Below are 27,714 nucleotides of genomic sequence, written 5' to 3' on the forward strand. Positions count from 1 at the left end.
AAGGTACTAGATATTGAAGGCATCCAGAATAATATGGCAGAAAGATAACTGGATGGATAATCTGAACAACATGGTCATTGTTGAGGCTCTACTCAAAACTTCTCAAGGCTTTTAAAGCCTGGGGTATGCAACTTCTCTGTTAGTTGGAGAATATCAGTCATCTCTAGAGGACTAGGTTTTTATAAAAATAAAATCAAGTAATGTGTATGAGACTACTTGGTGCATTACTAAGCTTATGTGAGGGATTATTATTACTCTACATTTTTATAGAAACTTATCTAAAGGCTCCTTTCTAGTTCTAATTCATTGCCTGGAGCAAAGATGGCAAACTTTTCCTGTAGAGCCAGGTAGTAAATATTTTAAGCTTTGAGGACCATACAGCCTCTGTCACAATTATTAACTCAGCCATTTTAGGATGCAAGCAGACATAGACAATATGTAATGAATAAGCATGACTGTGTTCTAATAAAACTTTCTTGACAAAAAACAGGTGGCAGGCCATTTTTGGCCTGTGAGTTGTAGTTTGTCAGCCCCTCATCTAGAATATGGAAAATCAATTTAATTAAGAATCATATTTGAAAGAGACCATAGTTGGAAAAACTTCATTGACAACATTCTTAAGTGTCTTTTTCTTCTTTATGGATCTCAGAAAAGGGGATCTCTCTCTCTCTCCCTTTTCTTTTAGATACCATTATGTTGTATTTAGTCAAATAACACTATTGCAGGTTTAATTGCAAACACACCAATTACTCATATATTGGCTATTTCTACATGTGTATTTGTCCATATAACACAGGCAGAGAAGATACTTCTGACTGGTGTGGCATTACAAATATCTGACCACCAACTCTATTTCAATATATCTTATCTGTTGGCTTGCTGTGGCCTCACCTGTTACGTACTCTAGTATCTCTCTGTGGGGTTCACCAATGAGAGTCCAAGGAATCCAAGTTTGTGGATTCATGAGTTTTGGATGAATCCAGAGCATAGCCTCTTGAAATGAACTTTATTGAAAAGTGGGGTCTCTAGATCCCCAGGCCTCAGGAGCATCTACTCAATGGATAATCTGAATCGTAGAGAAAATGAGAGTACTGGGGAAAGAGCGTGGAATAAAATATAGAAGAGGGACGTTTCACTTTGAAGATGGAGAAATGAATGGGAGAAACAACATTATCATTGTAACTGTTTAAGCATTGGTGAAGATTAACAAAAAATTAATATTAAAAAAAGAAAGATCAAACCAGATTTAGGCATGAGGTTAATTAATACATCTCAGACTTATTTGTTGAGAAGGTAGCTAACCCATTGCCATTGAGTAGATTCCAATTCATGCTGAGAAGCTAATTACAACCAATACAGTGACTATGAACAATTCTTTAAAAAAAAAATTACAAACTTCAAATTATGGGATGACCTAGCAGTGTTTTTTAATTTGTGTGTCATAACCTATTAATGGATTGTGAAACCAATCAATGGGGCAGATCCAGCATTTTTAAGTAAAGAAGGAAGAACAGCAATGATAATATCAGAATATTACATGTAGGGAGAATAGTAACACCTTGTGGAAGCTTTACTGCAGCTGTATGTACTAAGAGTGCACTGAGTCATAGTATAAAACATATTGCTCAGAATGGGATGCATTTCTAAGGCAGGGAAACCACAGGTGGCAGAAAGAACACCGACCGAAGTGAGGAGACCTTGGGCTCTTCTTCTAAATCCTACATGCTTTTGGGCAAATAGCAGGAACTGTGGAGTGGTTGACCTCTGAGGACTTTCCAGCTTGTGATTAGAATAAACTTTGGAGTTGTTTTAGGAAATCAAAGCTAATACCTGAAGACATTTTGAGTTATGTGAAGTTGCCATTTTTTATGTTTTAAAGACATGCAGAAATTCTATTTCTTTGCAGGTCAAAATGGTGAGGTCAGCAGGGAAAACAGCATAGAGAACAGCTGCAGTTGAGTAGTATAGGTTGAGAAAATTACATGACAGAGCAAACTACCAGGGAATGACAATCCTTTCACCGCTGGTAAAAACCAAAGCACAATTAACAGACAAAAAAAGTGAAGAGTTTTTATGGATGTGTGGTGGTTATCTACTTCGGTCTGTTTGGAGGCACATCTGTCCATTGTGGGAACCGCGTTTACAAAAAAGTCATATTAGTAGAAATAAAAAATACTACTAGAACATGAGTTATTCTATTAGTGCTATCAAATTACTCTTGCTTTCCCACTTTTTTTAATTTACAAAATAATTTGGTTTTTTTTGTTTGTTTGTTTGTTATATTCATCTTTTTCCTCTCTCCACAGCCAGAACTTCTCTCTGTTTTTGAGTAAGAATGGTAGTTGAGATAGTAAACGAGATCTCATAAGATTTTCTGAATCAGGAGTTACAAAATATTGACCCAAACAGGAAAAATGTGGCCTGTTTTGGTGTTTTCTTTCTTCTCTTTTTCATTTATTTTCTTTCCTTTTCTCTTTTTATCCTTTGATGTTTTAAGTGGGATGTTCACTCCTAAAATGACAACAGATTGTACATTTTCCAGTGTTTTGCCTGGCGGCACTCCTACCCCAATTCACACCTTTGTGTTACCTGCTTTGGCCCTAAGAAGTCCTGGTGGCGCAGTGGTTAAAGTGCTTGGCAGCTAACTGAACGGTGAACTGAATCTACCAGCTGCTCCATGGGAAAAAGATGTGGCAGTTGCTCCTATGAAGATCACAGCCTTGGAAACCCTATGGGGCAGGGTTGCTGTGAGTCAGTATCTACTCGACAGCAATGGGCTGGGGCTTTGGCACTAGATAAGCTCAAGCTTTTAACCCCCAAAATGTTTTAAGTTCTTCAGAGAAAATCATTTTGCAGAAAATAAAATGTCAGTAACAACATCCATTCATTCCTCAGCCATGTGTCTATTGCTGTGTTAATGTTTGTAGGGTACTATCACATGCAATATCTTTAATGCCTCCCTACCTATCTAACTATTGCTATTGAGTAGACCTGAACTCACAGTGACCCTATAGGACAGGGTAGAACTGCCCTATAGAATTTACAAGGCTATAAATCTTTATGAGAGCAGACTGCCACATCTTTTTCCTGTGGAGCAGCTGGTGGGCTTGAACCACCGACCTTTGGTTTAGCAGCACAGCACTTAACCACTGCACCACCAGGGCTCCTCTTTAATGCCTAGCTGCTTGAAATTCTCTTGGGAGAGAGACAAAAATTTCTTTAATAAATTTAGAGAACTTAAAATATCTTAATAAGAAACTTCTTAGATGGCTTTAAAATTCAGTGAACTTTTAAATATTTAGCATAAACAGCATCAGGTGCAATTGAAGACAGACCCATTATGTGGTCTCCACTGTCATTTTAAAGTTTGTTTTAGATCTAAACAAATAGTAATTTAAACTTCAAAGTTGGCTAGGGCTAATATTTTTTATCTTATTCTCTCTGTCCTTCAAAGTTGTCTTTCTGTGGGCAGAACTGAAACAATGTTAAGGGACATAAGCCTCCTGCTTTCACATATAGTTTTAGTTTAGGAATCCGCAGCATTTTTCAAAGATACCACCTTGGTTTAACGGTACGAGTAGCCTGCTTTTCCCTAGCCTTCTCACCACCAGGTCAATCACTATGAATATAATGAGACCAACAGCTATTATGACCCTAGGGAACTGACAAAGCAAGTTCAAAATTGAGGCAGACGTTGACAGCTGTTTGGTGTATTTCAGTAAAAATCAGCTTGTCCAGGCCTTAATAAACAATTTTATCTGCCAGTAGAAAAATGTATCTTTCCTTAATTTGTCACTGCTAATGAGGCGCATAGAAATTGGACCTTTCATAAGCTGTATTTTCCTACTTTTGATGCCTTAATAAGTATGTATTAAGTTCAATATATGTCACGTAAATTTGTTCAAACTAAAAACATACAGTATAAGGTCTTTTAAAAATTTCCCAGCGTGCTTACTTATGCTGTATTAAAAATCTCCCATGGCCCTAAACTGGAAATTCATTAGTGTTTTCCAACAGCTCTGATTAATTTTTTGACAATTAGTTTTACCCCATTCTCCATACGTATTACCAGTTCACATATAGTATTAAATACACTGATCATTATTTCAGATATTAAAATCAGTAGTCTGTTCCGTACTCCCAGATCTATCATTTCTCCTGTCTTAAAAAATAAGATTTACTAAACTAATATTTTCAATGTTATAGCCTGAAAGGTTTTCTGGTAAAGTTTAATTGTATTTCTCTATCAGGAATTTATTTAAAAATAGGTATCCAGCTTTTTACAAAGCATTGGTGCTTTTTGTGCAGAAGGATTTCCCGAATGGTTTTAGGAAGTTTTGCTGTATTGCATAAAGTAATGTTGCTAAACTCTGATTTGTTTCACAATCACTCAGGATCACCATTCAGGAGGGATCTGAATTTTTTTTTTTTCCCTTAGAAGCATAAAAGCAAGCTTATTAGAAAGTAGGTTAAAAGATTGGTACATTTGAAATGATCTTAAAAAATTTAGGCTTAAGTCCTCAGTAATGTACATTTCCTAGTTCATTAATGCAGAAATACTGCACATAGATTTTAATCTTGGAGTTAATAATAAAAGCAATTTTCACTAAAAATATAAAAACTGTAATGGTAGAATCATGATATTGCATTTAGCTCTCCCACAAAAAGTCACTTTATTACTTTCTTTTGACACTTATTTTCATTCTGGGATTAATTTTACTATATAAGGGCTTCTTAACTATTCTATTAAAATTTCTATTCAGAAGCAATAATATCTAAGAGTGAATAATAGTCATGTAAATCATTATTTCATATTAATGTAAAAGATTTTGTAAGTTCTTATGAATTCTGCTGACATGCACAATTGTGAAAAGGTTATCTCCCCGTTCTACAGTGATATGCGCTGGAACAAAGGAACCATTCTAAAAGCATCGGTGGAGTACATCAAGTGGCTACAAAAAGAACAACAGAGAGCCCGAGAATTAGAACACAGACAGAAGAAATTAGAGCAGGCTAACAGACGGCTTCTCCTCCGGATTCAGGTTTTTCTAAGACTGTTGCCACGAACCATGTAGCTTACATATGACTTACCCATCATTAGTTTTATTCATTGGTCTCATTTATTTTTCCTCAGTTTGAAGGATAGTTTTTATTGCCTTTTACTCATTCCTGAATTGGATCATTTCGATTAGGTTTTGATTAGAAATCTAGGATCAAGATGACTTAAAAAATATGTAATGAATAACAACTAATTATAAAATGCAGAAAAGAGATCTCATCTCATAAATACACACACAATATCATGCCAGCGAAAAACTAATGCTAAGCAGAACATTTGTTTCTGGATATAATATCGGACACTAAATTCTCCCCTCCCTTTTTATTTCTTCAGTAACATTGCTATGGATCTCATTGCCTCAAGGCACTTTGTGCTAGCTTATATTAAGTCACTCCTCATCTGTTCATGTGACTCAAAATATCAAAATATGGGTTTTCATAACTCTCAGGTTTTTTTTTTTTTAATGTGAGCATAATTATTGCCAGGTAAAGCGCTTACTAGTCCTGAATTATGGTGAGAAATTAATCAGAAAGAGTAAGCGAAGGATTTTCCCACTATCTTCTGCTAGCTGTATTGTAGGCTGAGGCACTACAGGACCGTCATGTGCTGTGTGTTTCTTCACAGAGCAACGCGAGAAGAATTAAAAAACAAACAAACTAACAAACTAAAAAGCCTAGTATTTTTCTCAGGACTATTTTTCAGGCATTAGAAATATACCAGTTACCATTATTTGCAAAACTATAATTTGTATTAGTCTTCATACTCGGATGCTTGTTGATGGTTGTTTCTATTTCTGGTTTATTCTCTAGAGTTGACTTTCCAAGTCATGAGCTAATTAATCTTGTTTGTTTGAAATTGCAGGAACTAGAAATACAGGCTCGTGCACACGGTCTGCCAACCCTGGCTTCTCTTGGCACAATGGACTTAGATGCTCAGGTCACCAAACAACAGACTCATCCCGAGCAGAATTCAGTGGACTATTGCCAGCAACTGACTCTGTCTCAGGGACCAAGCCCTGAACTCTGTGATCAAGTGATGGCCTTCTCTGATCCCTTGTCGCACTTCACTGATTTGTCATTTAGTGCCGCTTTGAAAGAGGAACAAAGGTTGGATGTCATGTTACTGGATGACACAGTATCCCCATTTGGAACAGATCCTCTGCTATCTGCCACTTCCCCTACGGTTTCCAAAGAGAGCAGTAGAAAAAGTAGTTTTAGCTCAGATGATGGTGATGAGTTATAAAAAATAAACTGACTCAAGTCATCAACTCGGAAGCAATTCCATGCCGGTGCTATGCAATCGTGTTCTGAATTTGCTGTACATCTTTGGCTTATTTTTTCTGAAAGGAACATGCTGTTCATGAAAAAAAGATTCATTAGAAGCAACAGAGGAATTCACAGGAAGAAGAAGCACGATGTTGACGAAGTATTGAGAGCTAACAAAGATTGTTTCCTCTTTGACTACAGAGTCTAGATTTACTTAATGTTTGTTTTCCTGGCAAGAGTAGAGTATGAAAAATAGTTCTCTTTGGGTGTTTCAAAAGTGGAAACTTGGTGATGTACTACTGGAACTAACAGATTGCAAAGAGTAAATCTGCTGACATGTACAACCCTTTTCTTAGCCATTCACTTCCATATTCACTGTTCAGCTCTTCCAAGATCAGTGTCCCAAGAATCAAGATGAACTGATCTGGTCGTTCATTATCTCTCTCCACTGTCTGGTGGTCATGTTGTCTAAAGTTCAAACCTGATAGGGGAAATAATTATAAAATAGATTATCTGTCATTTGTAACTGAAAATTGAATACGATAGATGTTAGGATTTTCCATAATGAGATATAGAAAACTTACAAAAACATTGGTTACTAAAATTAGATCCTAATTCCTTTAGTCAGTTCAGTTACAGTAATCCTAAAAGCATCCTTGCATATTTGTGGAGACATGCTCTATACAGAAAAAGGAACTCATTGAATGTTTTCCTCCTGACAACCATGTTCGTAAGAATATGGGCTAAAATTTTATGGCTTCATATACACATGCATCAATCCAGGTGGTATGTGTTCTTTTTTCCCCCCTTCATTCAGATTTTCTAATCATCACCACATTCCAAAATCTTCTTTCCTTCATCAAGAAGAGAAGTTGGATAATCAATTTTGGTTAATGAATATAAAAAAATCTTTCTTCGAAGAAAATTTGTCAGCTATTTAAAATTTATCACCGCGCCCAATATTGGATGTCGATTAAATAGTTGTTGAGAACAATGGATTCAGTTTTGCTTCAAACTGACAAAATACTGAAAATTGGATTTCTAGCTGACAAGATAATTAATCAAAGATGGAACTATTTCTTATTATGTTTAGTTTTTAGTGGAGGATAAAGTTCTGTTCCCATAAGTGCCTGAACTTTTTTGCTTTGTTAGCATCTATTACATACATTTGTATCTATGATGCTTTTCTCTGATTTTTATCTTTTGAGCTTGTTTTCAGTTTAGCAGTTAAGTTACCAACATTTTGCTTTGTGGTGAAGCTCCGTGGGTAATCACCTGACCTATGAGTATTTGTGGAGTGAATACTAGGATCCGCAGTGGGTCCGGAGAAAGTGTTGAACAGATGAGCAAGACATAGTCTTCCTTCTCGGGGAGCCCAAAAGACTGCATATGAAGCAACCACCAAAGATAGAGGACATACAGAATTAAGGTCTAATTGGTGCAGCTGGAAATACAGCAGGTCAGCAAAAATGAAAACGAATGAAGGGTTGGAGAGTCAGAAAAGCCTTTAAGGGAACAACAGAATTTAGGTTTTTTTTAAAGACATAAATGTGTGAAAAGGAGGGCTTATAGAGAAATAATATAAACCAAATGATAAAGGTAAATATAAGTCAGAGGAGGGTTCCTCATGGGACACTCATTAGAACAATCTGCCCACCTGAGAAGACACCTATCAGGGAGTTTGGAAAATAATATTGGCAACAGGTTTTACAGGCCCTTGAAAACTAGGATGATATGATACAGTAAAAATAGACTTTTTCTTTTTAACTAGGAGAGAGAAAGCCTAAAATTAAAATGCTACTATAGGTTACTAACTACTGAGATATAATTTTTCATGTATATTAAACTTTGGCATAAATTTGTGAAAAGAAGTTTTAAATACTACTCACATGGAAAATATGTCATCTTCAGAGCAAACTTTGATGACAGTGGGAAAATAATAAATCCTTATGGCATAATTATTAATCCATGTCTGGAAAAAAAGGCTTGGCAATCTAATTCCAAAAGATTACAGCCTTTGAAGAGTCTCTGGAGTGCAATTCTACTCTGAAACACATACAGTCGCCATGAGTTGGAATTGACTGGATGGCAACTGGTTTTTGTTTTAGCTTACATCACTATCTCAGATTTTGAAGAATTAAAATAATTTTAACTGCTTGACTTGAGAAAAGTTCTTAATTTCCCGGACAGTCATTAAAGCCAAATAGATAAATTTATCTGAAATATACCCTGAGACAGAGAGCAGCGAGATATTTTCTCAATAATTTTCAAAAGGACATTATATACTTACTTTTAACTTTATGACAAAATTCCATTTTATTATCTGAGTTGATCATTCAACATTGCAAGTTATAAAGAAAGAATCGATTTCTGGGTCCATGGAAAACTCGCCATTCTAGATAGAAGCTGATTTCTGTTTTCACCATTATTCTTGTATCTTATATTCTGAGAAGGCTTGCCCTAATAATGATGTTCTTTCTAGTTCATCATTTTTCACTCTGTTAAAGTACTACTACCCAGCACTGACTCTATACCTCATCATCTCGGCTAGCCTAAGGGCTAGACACATAACATAAGGATGGTAGAACCTAGACAAAGAGATCTAGAGGGGGTACTAATAATTTGCTACTACTTTTGGATTATGATAGCTGTTGGGGCACTGTAAAATGGGTAATGGATTTTTAAAGACAGAGTAAAGAGTAGTGCTGTGTCACAGTCAATTGAAACAGATTAAACAATTCGTTAGACAGTAGTTCTTAACTTTTTAAGGGGATGGATCCCTTAAGAATGTAGCAAAAGTTATAGACTCTCAGAAAAATACAGAATCATATGTATGGACAGAAATTTTTCTATATCCATAAAGTTTCAGGGACCTCCTGAATTGGCTCCTTGGATCCCAGGTGAAGAAATCCTGCATCTGATCTGTTACTTTGACAAGTAGACATATATCTATCAAGAGATACATGCATGATTAGTGTCATATGTAGTAATGGGGGTGGAGATTCTTATGAGGGAGGAAATCCTAGTCACCTGAATATCATTATCCCAATCCCCATAGCTGCATAGTAAGGCAAAATTCTACCAAATGTATTATTCACTAAGTTGTTTACTTATAAAAGTAGTCTCCTTCCAAATAGTCCTTCCACTCAACATTAGCAATTACACCTCCTGTGTGTTACCTATCTGTGGGTCAGTTTCTCTACGACTATTGGATATTGTAAACACCCCACAATCACAATTTTAAAATGATGCAAATAAATTTCAAAAGTAAATTATTTGAATATCTAAGAATCAAGAGCAACCCCTGGGAGAATTGATGAAGATGTAGGATATTTTTGCAGAAATGAAACTTCTTATAACGGTAAAAGATGGCACATTATTTACCAAACAAGTTTGTCGCAAAAAAAGCATCAGATAGCACTAGGCTATTAATAAACTATTAACCAAGACTTGCTCATTGAAAGAATTCATGCAAAATTACAATTTTAACATAATTTTTAAAAAGATAAATTTATTTTTATTATTTTAAACTATTTTTTCCAGATTGTTGTTGTTAGGTGCTATCCAGTTGGTTTCAACTCACAGCAACCCTATGTACAACAGTCCAAACACACTGCCTGGTCTTGCGCCATCCTCACAATCGTTGCTATGTTTGAGTCCATCGTTACAGCCACTGTGTCATTCCATTTTGTTGAGGGTCTTCCTCTCTTCCAATGACACTCTACTTTACCAAGCATGATGTCCTTCTCCAGGGACTGATCCTCCCTGATAACATTTCCGAAGTATGTGAGACATAGTCTTGCCATCCTTGCTTCTAAGGAGCATTCTGGCTACATTTCTTCCAAGACAGATTTGTTCATTCTCTTGGCAGGCCATGGTATATTCTCAGTTAATCTTTTCCCTCTATTTATTATAAAATGCTGGTCCACTTGTAGTAGATTCACGTTAATCAGCCTTTTTCAATTCACAATTATATTAAAATAACGAGGACTTCCTGTGAGTATATATAGACCTTTACAACTTTTTTAAAATTATTTTTTATATCCTTTTTTTTTCCTTTGAACTTTTCCCATGTCAACTGGACCACAATTTCCTCAATTTACAGGCATGATATTGGTGATGAGTGCAGAACTTCCTTTGTATAGGAACAAGTTCTAAATAATAAAAAACCAGATGAGCTGAAGACATTGAGAAATGACCTTCTTCCTTTTTTAATTCAATTTTTTCCATCCACGTGCCTATAAATAAAATATATGATAGCACATACTTAAAAAATATATATAAAGAGAGACACAATGAGTTTCTAAGTTTGGTGTGCTATTTACCTTAATGTCAGGGGAGAAGTGAGATTTCTTAACTGAAAAAAAAAAGAATTTATTTTTCTTTTGTTTTGACAGATTGAGTTAGATTGGAATTTTTTTATGCTTCAAGGTATCGTGAAAATACTTTTTCTGTTTTGATATTGAGGTATTTTAATATTTGAATATAAAAATGACATAATTAAGTGTTCCAATGATTTTACAATATCTCAAGGTTAATATTTACTGATCTTATAATGCCTAAAATGTAGACAAAAATTCGGTTCAATGGATCATTTTACTGTTTTATCAGCACTAGATCATCCATCTGGGTTTTTGGAAAACACCTGAAGGATTGAATTTTGCTTCGGTATTGGTAATGACACAATCTGTATACACTACAAGGAATTACACCATTTGCCCCTCCATTGCCCCGGCATGTTGAATATTATTTTGCTTTGATAAGATTAAGATGTCAATTTGAGTTAGTATGAATTACATAGACACAGATTTCATTACCTTTACTTAATAAATACTAAACACATTTGGAGTATTGCTGATCTAATGTGTCATATGACCCTCCTATGATCATGATTCATTGCACACAAAAATGTTTTAGCATTTGTGTGATTTTTAAGTTGAAAAAAAAAACATTTAAAAAATTGAGGAAAAAATAGCTTTTCTTAAAAATTTTCTATGCTATGTATTTTTTATTTTTCCTGTCAGGCTCACAGAGAATTTGGGTGTGTAGGAGATTATCATAAGACAGTTATTTTGACTAAAAGAAAAAAAAGAAAACTCCTCCTGGATTTAGCCAATTTAGCAATGGAATACTACTGTTTGCTGCTTTATACATAAAAGGGAACTTTTTATCTTCTTTTTGCAAAGGGACTTATGTATTTCTACATATCCAGATGGCTTCTGTTGTGTTTTCTACTGATGAAATCCTCAGTGAAATGTCTTTTTCCCACCTACATTTATTCAACAGTCTTCCAGAATAAAGTTTAAGACTTTTGTGTTTAAACGCTACCTCTCCCTTTCCTGTGTTACTACTTTATTTTCAAAATTTTGCATTTCCATCTTTGTTTTCCCACAGAAATAAGTTTGTTTGTGTGTTATTTAAAGCTGGTGATTATATATGTAACTGACTAGAAATATGCAAAAGAAAAGTGGAGGCTGTTATTTTGCTGAAAGAATGATATATAATCAGGAAATTACATATTATATTACTTTTTAATACATGGACTCTAAATCTTAAAAGGTAACTAAAATCAAGGATTTTATCTAACAGCTTTCAGTTGCTTATGGCATAAAAAGCTAAAATTAATTCAGCTATTTAATCTTAATAACAATGTAGTTAAAAATCTTTGACTTTAATATGGTTAGATGTATGAATAGCTGAAATAACGTTCCTATAATTTTAATCTAACATTGGTTAGATCAAGAAAACATTGTTAGTGTAATAAGACTCTAGAATTGGTAATTATTGCTATTTTTCATTTTTAGTAACAAAGCAATATGTCTTATTTTCTAAGAAAATAAAGAACACTGGTGTACGTTAATACATACATGAATCTTTGTAGAAATAGTTTTTCAAATGCGCCGATATTTTCTTTGCATATGTAAAATGAAAGCATGTAATTATTAAACGTTTACTGTGCTGTTTGTTCTGTCTTTTTACATAGACTGCGCTGAGAAATACAGAAAGTGGGTTAATCATCTGAAAGGATATTTAGCAGCCAGAACAGTTCACAACTAACAATTGTTCACTAAATAGTCCATGCTGAAAACTGTGATCCAACATTTCCCTATTAATGAAAATAATTGTTACATCTTTAACATGGTCTCTTGCCATCTGCTTCTCCATGCTGTTATGGGTCCGATTTATGGAAAATATTTATCAGAATGTTGCAAAATTGCTAGCAGGCATAATGGTAGCAGTGAAATTTCTAAGAAACTCTGTAAAACCTTTTAATATACTAGATGGTCCCCAGACAATCGAGGATAAACAGAATACTGGATTTTAATATGTAAAATATTATAACACTGCTAATTGGTATTGACTAGACCTATCCCTTGGTAATGAAATTAATAAGGATTTCAGTTAAGTGTTGAGACTTTCTGATATTTAATACTGTGTTTATGGATTTGTCCTACATACTTGCTTCAAGAATGATAAAAGAGGACTGCTCTGAGTTAACTATAAAAAGCAATATTTTATGTTTTTTATATGTTCAAATATTGGTTCATTGCTTTTTAAGAACTAATACCACCTGGATATTTTTCTTAAAGAATTATCGATGACAAAAAACTGGTCAATATAGTAATTTTTGTGTGAAAAGGAATAACTAATCTAATACAGGTAGAAATAAGTCAGGATTTTTTTTGACATTATGTAAAATGAAAAGATGGGTGGCCAAATGGATTTTTTACATTAGATTGTGTATTGTGTATGTATGTATGTGTGTGGTGTGCTTGGGCCTGTATACATGTGTTGACATGTGAGAGTCTTAATATTTTTCTGATCTTTCTCTTTTAGGAAGGGCTATGTACATAAGAATATGTTATCATTATTGGGACATACATGTAGGTAAAATTGAAGCTATCCTCAAATCATTTTTCTTGCATACACACACACACACATATACACACGTATGTCTTCACGCTGAGTTGAAGACAAAAAGATTGAAAAGATGAGGAAAGCTGTAATAAGTTTTAATGCCCTTTATTAACATAGTTTATATTTACAGCTTAAATGTAAGCATAGATTTTATTGACTGGCAAACGGAAGATTAAAACCCACCTAAAAAGTTGTTGCTGTTACAAATCTGCGTTGGAAGTACAACGAGAATGCTCCTTAGAACAAAGGATGGCGAGACTTTGTCTCATGTACTTTGGGTGTGTTATAAGGAGGGACCAGTCACTAGAGAAGGACATCACGCTCGGTAGAGGATCAGCAAAAAGAGGAAGACCCTCAACAAGAAGGAATGACACAGCAGCCGAAACAATGGGCTCAAGCATGGCAACGATTGTGCGGATGGTACCGGACCCGGCAGTGTTGCATTCTGTCGTACAGAGAGTCACTATGACTCTGAACCGACTCAACGGCACCTAATAACAACAGCTGTTGTTGTTATTAAAAATCACCTATAAAATTCTAGCTATGAGGTGGTTAAGTGGTAAAATACAACAAGGCCTATTGGTTAAGTAATAGATACCCATCATGTTAAATATATATCGGTTTCATTAATTGGCAACAATAAGACAAGAGTACAACATTCTAGATGGTGATGATTTTGATAGGATTGACCACATTGTGGTTAAGTGCATGATTCATGTAATAAGAAAAAGTTGCCTGCGGGCTATTGTTCCTAACAAAGATTAAAATTTACATATTGCTTCTCCTTATGTCAAAACATCTGGTGCCCGCAAATGCTAACATTTCTTTAAAAAGTTTCATAAGCCAGGAAAAGTAGATTGGAAACATTGCATGTGAATCATTCAAGCATCATAATAGAATAACAGCTATGTTCAGAAAATATTGAATTGCTGCAAACAATACTACAGTCAAGATTATAATTTATTTGCTTACACAAATTGAAAAGTGAATGCTGTGTGTATGTGTGGAGAAAAAATGTGTTTGAGTAAAATGGGCTATCTCTTCAAAAATACTGATTTTACATAATTATATGGTGCAAGTGAGTTTATAAATCCTTCAAGACTTTACAATCATTCTAACAGTGTTAGAGGCAGTATGTAGTTGTATGAAATCTATTCTGATATCCATTCAGTAAGGACAGTTACTGAAAGTTGGGGAAACCTAAAACTTCATTTGCTCTGACATTAATTTTTATATATTCATTGGTTATATTTGCCAATGATTTACCAATCCTTTCATATTTAAAAGCAGATTTCAGATGTAGATGGCTTACCTTAACAACCAAAAAAAAAAAAACCAACTCGGTGCCACCAAGTTGATTCTGACTCATAGCGACCCTATAGGACAGATTAGAGCTACCTCATAGGGTTTCCAAGGAGCAGCTGGTGGATTCAGACTGCCGATCTTTTGGTTAGCAGCCAAATGCTTAACCACTGCCCTGCCAGGGCTCCCACCTTTGCAACACAGGATCCGTATTCAATGGATAGTCAGCCCTCACAACTCTTATCCTAGTCTGGCCTTCTGTTCTTTAATGTATCAAGGCCACTGCAAGATTTTCCTAATTTTCAGGCTTTCTCTCACCCACCCAGTCATCAGTTATCATCAACATAGTCTTTGCTGGCTGCATCATTCAACTGCTACTTATATTCTGTCTTTGTATTGCTGTTTATTACAGCAATGCATAGATTACCTTTCCCATGACACTAGATGCAGAAATACAAATTAACTTTCTCTGTATCCCACAGTACTTAACAGAGTGACTTGCCTAAACATGACAGGTCTTTAATAAATGATTAAGTGATGGTTAATTGCAGGTAAGAGAAGTGTGGAAGTGTCAGAATCTTCAAATAATGGAGTGATGGTCACTCAAGGCTGTGACCATTCATTGAAATGCTTGCCTTCCAACCTCTCTTTGTCAATTCTTGCACCTGCAGTGAGATCAGATTTACCTTATCTTTTGGCTTATCTAAAATGTGAGTTCAAGGAGGAAAAATATCAAATTTTGTGACAAGTGATATAGAGAAACTGCTCTTCAATTCATCCATTTATTCATTCACTGTGTGTTTAATAAGCATGCCTCAAGTAACAATGGCTGCTGCTGAGGGGAATGTAAAAAAATGAATCTGTGCTTGAAGAATTTAGCCATCTAAATAGAATTTCAGAGCACTAAATATGTGAAATAACCAGAGAACTCAAAGCAATATCTGAACAAGGGCTCAAATCTAATGCAGAGGTTTTACACTGTAAAAATTTAGAATAAGTGACACTCTCCATGAAGATAAAAGTCTATGAAAGATATATGGTCCAAGAAAAGTCTTGGGCTAGGAATTGAATTGTTGGGAAAACAGGAAAGAACATTCCATACTCCGGCAATCAGAGTCATTATAGAAATAGAAAAAAATCTTGCGTAGAAAACAGTAAGGAAAGCTTCTGGTCAGGAGTGAAAGATTGAGGAATAGGATGAGATGAAGTCTAATGGAAAATAGGATGTTCCCAATGTCAAGCTCTTGAGTTTTGTTTAAATGAGTGAACAAGGAAGTCTCTTGAATTGTTTGCTCAGAGCAAAAAGAAGTAGAGACAGCCACCAGATTATGGAAACATTGGATTTTTAGGGTAAGATGTCTCCTTATAGGTAATCTTTGTCTCCCATATAATTTTTATGGAATGATAGAGTCTTAAAGTTTAAAGTATCCCCAGAAGTGTCACCTGAATCCTACCTACAGCATCTTCCACAAAAAATAATCTTATTTGGACTGAAGAATGCTACTCAAGAAAAGCACATGCTTTGAAAATTGGTACCAACAGTGGGGGTTAGAGGGTAGGTTGCAGTTTTAAATAAAGAGACCAGTTAGGAAGCTACTATGGAATTCCAGGCATTAAAATCTTTTGGCCACTCCACTCTGAAACTCATTCTTTCACTCTCCCTTTGTCTCTGACATCACTATCATCTTTCTCGTTTTTCTGTCTTCCCCTTCACAGTCTGTTTTTCCATTTCAGCTTCTTAGATGTTAGAGTATCCTAAATTTCTATCCATGTCTCCTATATCTTTTTCATTTGGCAAACCATTCCACTCAAAAATTCCTCTATTAAGTATGTTTTCCCATGTTTGGCTAAAATCTTTATTTCTTACACTAGTTTTTTTTTTTTTTTTAACTCTCAAACAATTCCTCTTCTACGAATGTGAAAGTCTTCAAGTATTATCTAAATTTTTGTTCCTTAAGTCTAAAAATTGCCAGTAACTTTAATGTTCCTCATATCAAATGGTTTTAAAATTCATTCACTCTTTTGGTCATTTCTCCTAAGTTTTCTCCAAAGTTTCAGTTGCTTTCCCTTAAAATGACTCCGGAACAAACGGCAATATTCCAGTGTGGGATTCTTTTTCCTAGTTTAGGTACCTTTCCTGAATCATCTATCTGTCTATATCTACATAAATAGATAGACATAAATAAATGTATTGGCAAAATAACTTGTGACTTACATAGTGACTTATATTTACATAAATAGATAGACTTGAACATATTTATATACCTACACATACATATAAAAAATTTTTTTATATGCATATACATCTACATAAATAGACTTGAATATATTTATACATTTACATATACATTTTATGTATGTGTATACACACATATAAAGTAAAGTATTATAATAACATGTGCAAAGAGCTGGAGATGAAAAACCAAAAGGGAAGAACACGCTCGGCATTTCTCAAAATGAAAGAACTGGAGAAAAAAATTCAAACCTCGAGTTCCAATAATGAAGGGTTCTATGGGGAAAATATTAAAAGACACAGGAAGCATCAAAAGAAGATGGAAGGAATACACAGAGTCATTATACCAAAAAGAATTAGTCGATGTTCAACCATTTCAAGAGGTGGCATATGATCAGGAACCGATGGTACTGAAGGAAGAAGTCCAAGCTGCTCTGAAGGCATTGGCAAAAAGCAAGGCTCCAGGAATTGATGGAATATCAACTGAGATGTTTCAACAAACAGATGCAGCACTGGAAGTGCTCACTCGTCTATGCCAAGAAATATGGAAGATAGCTTCCTGGCCAACTGACTGGAAGAGATCCATATTTATGCCTAGTCCCAAGAAAGGTGATCCAACCGAATGTGGAAATTATAGAACAATATCATTAATATCACACGCAAGCAAAATTTTGATGAAGATCATTCAAAAACAGCTGCAGCAATATATCAACAGGGAACTGCCAGAAATTCAGGCTGGCTTCAGAAGAGGACGTGGAACCAAGGATATCATTGCTGATGTCAGATGGATCCTGGCTGAAAGCAGAGAATACCAGAAGGATGTCTACCTGTGTTTTATTGACTATGCAAAGACATTCGACTGTGTGGATCATAACAAATTAGGGATAACATTGAGAAGAAAGGAAATTCCAGAACTCTTAATTGTGCTCATGAGGAACCTTTATGTAGATCAAGAGGCAGTTGCTCGGACAGAACAGGGGGATACTGATTGGTTTAAAGCCAGGAAAGGTGTGCGTCAGGGTTGTATTCTTTCACCCTACCTATTCAATCTGTATGCTGAGCAAATAATCCAAGAAGCTGGACTATATGAAGAAGAATGGAGCACCAGGATTGGAGGAAGACTCATTAACAACCTACGTTATACAGATGACACAACCTTGCTTGCTGAAAGTGAAGAGGACTTGAAGCACTTATTAATGAAGATCAAAGACCACAGCCTTCACTATGGTTTGCACCTCAACATAAAGAAAACAAAAATCCTCACAACTGGACCAATGAGCAACATCATGACAAACAGAGAAAAGATTGAAGTTGTCAAGGATTTCATTTGACTTGGATCCACAATCAACAGCCATGGAAGCAGCAGTCAAAAAATCAAAAGACGCATTCCATTGGGAAACCTGCTGCAAATGATCTCTTCAAAGTGTTGAAGAGCAAAGATGTCACCTTGAAGACTAAGGTGCGCCTGACCCTAGCCATGGTATTTTCAATCACATCATATGCATGTGAAAGCTGGACAATGAATAAGGAAGACCGAAGAAGAATTGACGCCTTTGAATTGTGGTGTTGGGGAAGAATATTGAATATACCATGGACTGACAAAAGAATGAACAAATCTGTCTTGGAAGAAGTACAACTAGAATGCTCCTTAGAAGCAAGGATGGCGAGACTGAGTCTTACATACTTTGGACATGTTGTCAGGAGGGATCAGTCCCTGGAGAAGGACATCATGCTTGGCAGAGTACAGGGTCAGCAGAAAAGAGGAAGACCCTCACCGAGGTGGATTGACACAGTGGCTGCAGGAATGAGCTCAAGCATAACAACGATTGTAAGGATGGCTCAGGACTGGGCAGTGTTTCGTTCTGTTGTGCATAGGGTCACTATGAATTGGAGCCAACTCGATGGCACCTAACAACAACATATATATATAGAGAGAGAGAGATATTTCACCATACCTATTCAATTTGTATGCTGAGTAAATAAACCGAGAAGTTGGACCATATGAAGAAGAACAGTGCATCAGGATTGGTAGAAGACTCATTAACAACCTGCATTGTTCACAACCTTGCTTCCTTGAAAGTGAAGAGGACTTAAAACACTTACAGATGAAGATCAAAGACCAAGCCTTCAGCATGGATTGCACAAAAATCCTTATGAGCGGACCCACAAGCAACATCATGATAAATGTAGAAAAGATTGAAGTTGTCAAGGATTTCATTTTACTTGGATCCACAATCAACATCCATGGAAGCAGCAGTCAATAAATCAAAAGATGCATTGCATTGGGAAAATTTGCTGCAAAAGACCTCTTTAAAGTGTTGAAAAACAAAGATGTCACGTTGAAGATTAAGGTCTGCCTGATTCAAGCCATGGTATTTTCAGTACCATCATATGCATGCTAAAGCTGGGCAATGAATAAGCAATACCAAAGAATAATTGAAACCTTTGAATTGTGGTGTTGGAGAAGAATATTGAATATGCCATGGACTGCCAAAAGAACAAACAAATCTGTCTTGGAAAAAGCACAATGAGAATGCTTCTTAGAAGCAAGGATGGTGAGACTACATCTTACACACTTTGGACATGTTATCAGGAGAGATCAGTCCTTGGAGAAGGACATCGTGCTTGGTAAAGCACAGTGTCAAAGGAAAAGAGGAAAACCCTCAACGAGATGGATTGACACAGTGGCTGCAGCAGTGGGTTCAAGCATAACGATGATTGTGGGCATGGTGCAGGACCGGGCAGCGTTTTGTTCTGTTGTACATAGGATCGCTATGAGTTGTAAACAATTCAATGGCACCTAACAACAACAACATATGTGTGTGTGTATATATATATATGTATATATGGTTGCTGTGTGTCAGAATCAACTCGATGGCAATGGGTTTGTTTTTTTATATGCAAATATACAGACATGTATATGTATATACGTGCGTATATATATGTATATATATACACACACACACACAACTTGCAAGACCGTTACTGTGTTAAGTTCCCATTTTAAGTTTTGTTTAGCTAGTTTTTTGGATTTGAGTATAGAACTTTATTACTGTTACATTTTATGTTGAAGAATATGGCCGATGTTCCATACTACTGAACTCTTTCTGGGTATTGATTCTTTCCTGCAATTCATTACATCAAAGAAAAATTTACCTCTCATTTCATGACTTCTAATTTCTTTTGATGTAGGCTTTTGATAGAAATCATTCACACTAGGGAAGACAGAACCCTGCAACACATCTCTTATGACCTCCCTCCAACACTTAACATTCATTGTGTTGACATTGTAGCCCACTTATCTCCATTTGGTCATCCAGGAAAACCTGATATACTGAAATAAATGAATAGTAAAAACACAACATTATTCAGACTCAATCTAGAGTGACTCTGTTATACCTTAAAGGGGTAAAGCCTGACTCAGGGTGGACCCTGAGGTCAGTGACCACTTCAGGAAGCGGATGAAAAGGATCAAGAACAGAGGGCAGGAAATTGCTGTGAGGCTGAAGAAACTTCAAAAGTTGCTTTAGAGGTCTGCGTTGAGACTGCTCAATTAAGGATGCTTAAATGGGAGAGTACCCCGCATTATTCAGGTGGGATCAGTCTAATCACATACATCTTAAAACGCAGAGACTATTTCCAGGCCTTGGTGATGCAGTGGTTAAGTACCTGGCTGCTAACTGAGAGACTGGTGGTTCAAACGACCAGCCACTCCTCGGGAGAAAGATGTGGCAGTCTGTCTGTCAAGATTAGAGCCTTGGAAACCCTCTGGGACAGTTTTACTCTGTCCTATAGGGTCCCTATGAGTCAGAAACAACTAGACAGCAATGTTTTTCTTTTGGGGGGGATGTTCAGAGGGAAATGTGACTTTATCATTTTCCTGATACCCTACACTCAAATGAGACGGGATAATTTCTGTGACTCGTCACCATCACACAGCTAGATCTAGAATCAGACTCCAGGTCACCTAGCTCCAGGCCAATGTGCTGTAGCTGCAGAATCCACTACTGATCTAGTGCTTGCAATACACTTATTTTCTCAGTGCAGCTTTTCTGGGTGAATAGGACTTAGATTTGTCCGTGGATGAAAGTGTACTCAGTAAAGGACTATCTTAATAGACTGGGCTTTACAAGCAGCAAATTTACAGTGACATGGGCATTATGCATAGTTATTTGTGGGTATATTGGTAAATTTTGTAGATCACAGAAGACAGCCTCAAGGTGATGGAGAATGCTCATATTAGATTTGGTATTCAAACCATGGGCATGAGTGGGATCTCTGAAAAGGTGAAAACAGAAAAATAATCCAAGAGAAGCCAAAAATAAAAGGAAGAAGGAGAAGAGAAAGTGAAAAAGAGAGGCAAGGAGGGGAAAGGAGAAGAAGAGAGAAAAGGGGAAGGTTGGAGGAGGAGGAAGAGCAGGGAGAAGAGGAGGAGGAGACAAAGATTAATTAAATGCAAAATGTCTCTGTGGGTGTTTGTAATTATTCATAAAGGAAAAGAGGAAAATTGAAGTTTTGAATGGCTTTTTTCTTTTCAAATTCTATGACTGTGCTCTAGATCTTAAGGAACCCTGGTGGTGGAGTTGTTAAGGGAATAACTGCTAAACGAAAGGTTGGCAGTTCGAATCCACCAGGAGAAAGAAGTGGCAGCCTGCAACCATAAAGATTAAAAACCCAAAACAAAGATTAAAAATTAAAAACCCAAAACAAAGATTACAGCCTTGGAAATCCTATAGGGAGGTCTACTCTGTCCTACAGCATCACTGTGAATCAGGATCTACTCGACAGTAATGGATACTCTAGATCTTACTATTTTCAGCAACTCTTTCAAGTAACCCAGCTCACTTTAGGTATTTCCCAGGCAGACACATTCGTTCAGCAAGTTAAAAAAAAAATGCGTGGGATCTCCTATGGGGAATTCCTTGGAGACTTTCAGATTTCTTAGATTCTGAGACAGCATACAGTGCTTGAGAGCTCCATAGCCTTTGTCGTCAAACTTGGTTCAAGCCCTTGCTCTGCAACTAAAGAGTGACAGTGAGGATTCACTTAATCTCACTTGCATCAGTCTCCCTGTGTGTAAAATGGGAAGAAAGTTGTCAAATTGTTCGTAGGGATTAAGTGAGAGAAGTGCATAAAGAATTTAGCTAAATCCCTTGCATGTATTTACCATTCAATGAATAATACTGAAAAAACCAAACCTATTGCCATCAAATCGATTCTAACTCGTAGTGACCCTATAGGTCTGAGTAGAACTGTCCCACAGGGATTCCAAGGCTGTAAATCTTTACTGAATTAGACAGCCACATCTTTATCCTGTGGAGTGGCTGGTGAGTTGGAACCACCAGCTTTATGGATAGAAGCTGAGAGCTTTAACCACTGAGCCACCAATAACTATGACAATTATTATCAGAGATGAGGTACTCCTTTCTATTATTATTTCCTAACAAATTTTTATTTATGTAATTGGTAGGTGAGCCACATAGTGGCCTGCCATTACTTTAGTTTTTACTACACATCCAACATTTCTCCACATGGCCCTGGTGGTGTAGTGGTTAAGTGCTTGGCTGGCAACCAAAAGGTCGGCAGTTCAAATTCACCAGCCTCTTCTTAGAAACCCTGTAAAGCAGTTCTACTCTGTCCTGTAGGGTCGCTATGAGTTAGAATCAACTTGATGGCAATGTTTTTTTTTTTGTTTGGTATCTATCTCTCCATCCCCCCGTTTAGCCATCTACCCAATATCAACCTTATTACAAAGATAATTTAAAGTACATAGGACCATATGTTTTGTAAGACATTTTCATATAGCTCATTTATATACCGTAAGTATTCAAAATCTCAGCATAAAAGTGATGAATGGTCCACCTTAGACCACATAACCCAGATCACAGGGTTTGGACCTAAACCCTTATCTTCTAGCTCTAAGTTAATCATATTTTCACCACAAATGATAGAGTTTGTGCTACGTGTCAGGCATTATTATAGACAAGGGGGCACTGTAGTAAATAAGACCAAGACCCTGCCCTCATTTATCTTACACATTCTAAGAAGGGAGCTAGGCAATTAACATATAATAAATCGGTAAATAATGTGAACTGTATAGTACTCTGAAGTATTATGAAGAAAACAAAGCAGGACAATATGACAGATATGATGGGAGTGGAGATAATTGTTTTGAACATGGAGATCACAGAAGGTATCACAGATTAAGTGACATTTGAACAGAAATCTCAAAGATATGGAAGTACGAGCTATGCAAAGGACCAGGAAGAAGAAAGAGTAAATGTTAAAAAGCCTCAAAGTAGGAACAACTTAGCTTGTCTAACTCTTTAGTTCCTATTGGTTTAATGGTATACCAGCCACTTTTTATGCCTCTGGACCTCATAGGCAGTATGTTATTCTGACTCTAATGCATGTAGTGTCAAGGTGGGTCCCTTTTAAAATGTGTGAAGCTCAGCAGTCCAGAGTTGGAGTCTCATTGTTGTATAGGTTGACCATTCTATTCGGTGATGCTTTCTGCATGTGTTAGTTTCGTAAACTTTTGTCTTTTTTCTTTATTTCTGTGAGATAATGCTGCAAGCGTAATTATAGCTTTTCTGTGTGATAGTTAGGGAGCCATGATGGGTCATTTTAGTTTTTCTGTGTCATATTTGGAAAACCAGAGGTCCCTCACGTAATCTAATGGAACGAAACCAAACCCGTTGCTGTTGTCCACAGTAAATTCTCTACTTAGTTCTTGTTGGTATATTGTTATACCACAGATCTGTGGCACAAGAGCGCCACTCACCTTATTGGTGGCTTGTATTACCAAACCATATTTCTCAAAATCCTTATTACCAACCAAAAATTTAAACACACTCAATTAGTAAGCATGGATTGCAATACTGAAAACACATGCAATCAAAAATATTTAAAATAAAAAATTGGTAAAGAAAGGGCTAAGGAATAGAAGGCCAGTGCAACTAGGTTGTATAGAAGGTGGAAGACTATAGTAGGAGACATGGATATAGAGTCAGGGAATCCCTTGGTGGTACAAATTGTTAACACACTTGGCTGCTAACTGAAAGGTTAGAGGTTCAATTCCACCCAGAGACACTTGGGAGAAAGGCCCAGCAATCTACTTTTGAAAAATCAGCCATTGAAAATCCTATGTAGCATAGTTCTACTCTGACACACATGGAGTCTCCATGAGTTGAAACAACTTGATGGCAACAGGTTGGCTGGTAGAGTATTCTAGTCATAGCATCACCTGAAGATGTCTTCCTGATACAGGCTGTTCTTCCAAACTCATTACATAACATAACATGTCTGTTTGGATTTAATCAAGGACTAGTATGTACACATGTGACCAGCAATGTTGAGCTCTTGAGTCCCCAGTTTTAACCACAACTAAATTATCATCAGTTAGGATATAGGAAAATTATTTATTACCACTTCTTTTTCATAATATTAATTGAAGTGGTGTGGTTAGCATTCTGGTGCCTGGGAATTTTTTTTTTTTTCTGTTTCATTACATATAAACCTACCTCTTTATTTTATTTTAAACAATATTTTATTAAGTTTTTAGTGAAAATTTACACAGCAAGCCAGGCTCCCATTTGACAATTTCCACACAGATTGTTCATTGACATTATTTAGATTTATGACAATGTGTCAACATTACCTTTGTATTCAGTTTGCTCCCTTTCCAGTACTCTAGTTTCCCTGCTCCCTTATCTTCTTATCTTTTCTTTTGAGTAATCATTGGCCTTTTGGTCTCATATTGATGGCTTTTAAGTAGGGCACCAATCTTATGGGTAATACCTTTATCTTCTGTGTCACTCTGTTATTACATTAAAAGGTGATCTCAGGGGATAGGCTCAGTTCTAGGTTTAAAAAGTGTCTCAGTCCTCTGGTTTCTACTGTCCCAGTTTGTATGACTTTTTTTTTTTTAAAATAAGAATTTGAATTCTGCTCCATATTTTTCTCCCATTCTATCCAGGAGCAGACATTGTGGCCCTGGTCAGAATGGTTAGTGGTGGTAGCTGGGCATCATCTAGTTCTTCTGGTCTCAGGGTAGATGAGGTTGTGGCTTGTGTAGATTTATTTCTTTTTTGTGCTTTTGGTTACCTGCTTACTATTTTGCTCCTGGCAAGTAGAGGCCTTTAGTTGTGCATTTAGATGCCCACTTGCAAGCTTTTAAGACCTCAGACACTACTCACTTCACTAGGATGCAGATCACCATTTTTGTGAACTATGTTTGCCAGTTGACTGAGCTGTTCCATGAGACTATGGTCCTAAGCCTTCAAACCCAGAAAACCAATGTTGGAAGGTGTTCAGCTATGTCTGAGAAGTATCCATATTTGTGTCTTCGATGAATATATGTACCCGCATTCACATATTTGTATTTATACATAGTAATGTAGTGGTTAAGTGCTACAGCTGCTAATCAAAAGGTTGGCAGTTCAGATCCACCAGGTGCCCCTTGGAAACTCTATGGGGCCATTCTACTCTGCCCTGTAGGGTCGCTATGAGTTGGAATTGACTCGATGGCAACAGGTTTATAGATACTTCTATCTGTTCTTACCTATGTACGTACTTGTACCTATTCCTATACCAGTTTGCTTATACCCATCCATATGTGCTCAAACACTCATTTTTACTTTGGTTGTGCTGTGCTTACTCCATCCACATTTGATTTCACTTTTCACATCATCAAAAACAACTAGTCTCTATGGTATAAAGTATACTTTCCTCATCCCCTCTCCTCTCCCTGGTAACTACCAATGAATAATGGTTTCTCTATATTTATCTCCCTCACACATCTGTCAGTTTGTCATACTCTAGGGGCTTGCATGTTGTTGTGATACTGGAAGCTATGCCACTGGTATTCAAATATCAGGAGGGTCAACCGTGGGGACAGGTTTCAGCTGAGCTTCCAGACTAAGACAGATGAGGAAAAAGGACCTGGAAGTCTACTTCTGAAAAAAAAAAAAAAGGTCAGTGAAAACCTTATGAACAGCAGCAGAACATTGTCTGCTTTTGTCCCAGAAGATGAGCCTCTCAGGTTGGAAGACACTCAGAAGACAACTGGGGAAGAGCTGCTTCTTCAAAGTAGAGTTGACCTTAATGATGTGGATGGAGTTAAGCTTTCGAGACCCTCATTTGCTGATGTGGCATGACTCAAAATGAGAAGAAACAGCTGCAAACATCCATTAATAATAGGAACATGGAATATGCAAAGTATGAATCTAGGAAAATTGGGAATCAAAAATGAAACGAAATGCATAAACTTCGATATACTAGGCATTATTGAGCTGAAATGGACTGGTATTGTCCATTTTGGATTGAACAAACATATTGTCTACTATGCTGAGAATGACAACTTGAAGCGGAATGGCGTTGCCTACATAGTCAAAAAGAACATTTCAAGATCTATCCTGAAGTACAAGGCTGTTAGTGATGGGATAATATATACCTACAAGGAAGACAAGATAATATGACTATTATTTGAATTTATACACCAAATTGAAATTTACACACAAAATTGAAGATTTTTACCAACTTCTGTAGTCTGAAGTTGACAGAAAATGCAATCAGGATGCATTGATGATTATTGGTGATTGGAATGCAAAAGTTGGAAACAAAGAGGAAGGATCAGTAGTTGGGAAATACAGCCTCGGTGATAGAAACCATGCCGCAGATCTCATGGTAGAATTTTGCAAGACCAGCAACTTCTTCACTGCAAATACCTTTTTTCAGCAACACAAATGGCAACTATACACATGGACCTTGCCAGATGGAATACAAAGAATCAAATTGGCTACATTTGTGGAAAGCTCAATATCATCAGTCAGTACTAGTCCAGGAGATGACTGCAGAACAGACCACCAATTGCTCATATGCAAGTTCAGGTTGAAGCTGAAAAAAATTAGAACAAGTCCGCGAGAGCCAAAGTAAGACATTGAGTATATCCCACCTGAATTTAGAGACCATCTCAAGAACAGATTTGATGCGTTGAACGCTAATGACTGAAGACCAGATGAGTTGTGGAATGATATCAAGGACATGAAGAAAGCAAGGGGTCACTGAAAAGACAGGAAGGAAAAGACCAAAATGGATATCAGAAGAGAACCTGAAACTTGCTCTTGGACATCGAGTAGCTAAAGCAAATGGAAGAAATGATGGAGTAAAAGAGCTGAACAGAAGATTTCAAAGGGCAGCTTGAGAAAATGAAGTAAAATATTATAGTGAATAGTGCAAAAATCCTGGAGTTAGAAAACCAAAAGGGAAGAACACACTCAGCATTTCCCAAGCTGAAAGAACTGAAAAATAAAAAATTCAAGCGTTGAGTTGCTATAGTGAAGGAGTCTATGGGCAAAACACTGAACAACACAGGAAGCATCAAAAGAAGATGGAGGGAATACACAGTCGGTATACCAAAAAGAATTGGTTGAGGTTCAATCATTTCAGGGGGTAGCATATGCTCAAGAACTGATGGTACTGAAGGGAGAAGTCCAAGTTGCACTGAAGACATTGGCCAAAAGAAAAAAAAAAAAGGCTCCAGGAATTGACGGAATATCAATTGAGATGTTTCAAGAAATGGATGCAGCACTGGAAGCGCTCGCTCGTCTATGCCAAAAAATTTCAAAGAGAGCTAACAGACCAACTGACTGGAAGAGACACATATTTATGCCTATTCCAAAGAGAGGTGATCCAACTGAATGCAGGCATTATCAAATAATATCATTAATATCACATACAAATAAAATTTTGCCGAAGATTCTTCAAAAGCAGCTGCAACAGAACATCAACAGGGAACTGCCAGAAATTCAAGCTAGATTCAGATGAGGACGTGGAACCAGGGATATCATTGCTGATGTAAAATGGATCCTGGCTGAAAGCAAAAAAGTGTTTGCTTGTGTTTTATTGACTATGCTAAGGCATTTGAATGTGTGGAT

At 36.6% G+C, this 27,714-nt stretch overlaps 1 protein-coding gene across 10 annotated transcripts in view; it reads left to right on the forward strand.

Annotated features, from left to right (window-relative positions):
* Positions 1–27,323, forward strand: part of TFEC (transcription factor EC) — a 220,635-nt gene extending 193,312 nt beyond the window's left edge. For all 10 annotated transcript variants that reach the window (XM_023544568.2, XM_023544575.2, XM_023544574.2 and 7 more), the window contains 2 exons: positions 4,895–5,042; positions 5,921–27,323. In XM_023544568.2, coding sequence (XP_023400336.2) covers positions 4,895–5,042; positions 5,921–6,301 — 529 coding nt within the window. In that variant the 3' untranslated portion in view covers positions 6,302–27,323. The remainder of the gene's footprint in view (positions 1–4,894; positions 5,043–5,920) is intronic.
* The last annotated feature ends 391 nt before the right edge of the window (positions 27,324–27,714 follow it).

The sequence above is a fragment of the Loxodonta africana genome, chromosome 8, assembly GCF_030014295.1.
Source record: "Loxodonta africana isolate mLoxAfr1 chromosome 8, mLoxAfr1.hap2, whole genome shotgun sequence".
Taxonomy (NCBI): Eukaryota; Metazoa; Chordata; class Mammalia; order Proboscidea; family Elephantidae; genus Loxodonta; species Loxodonta africana.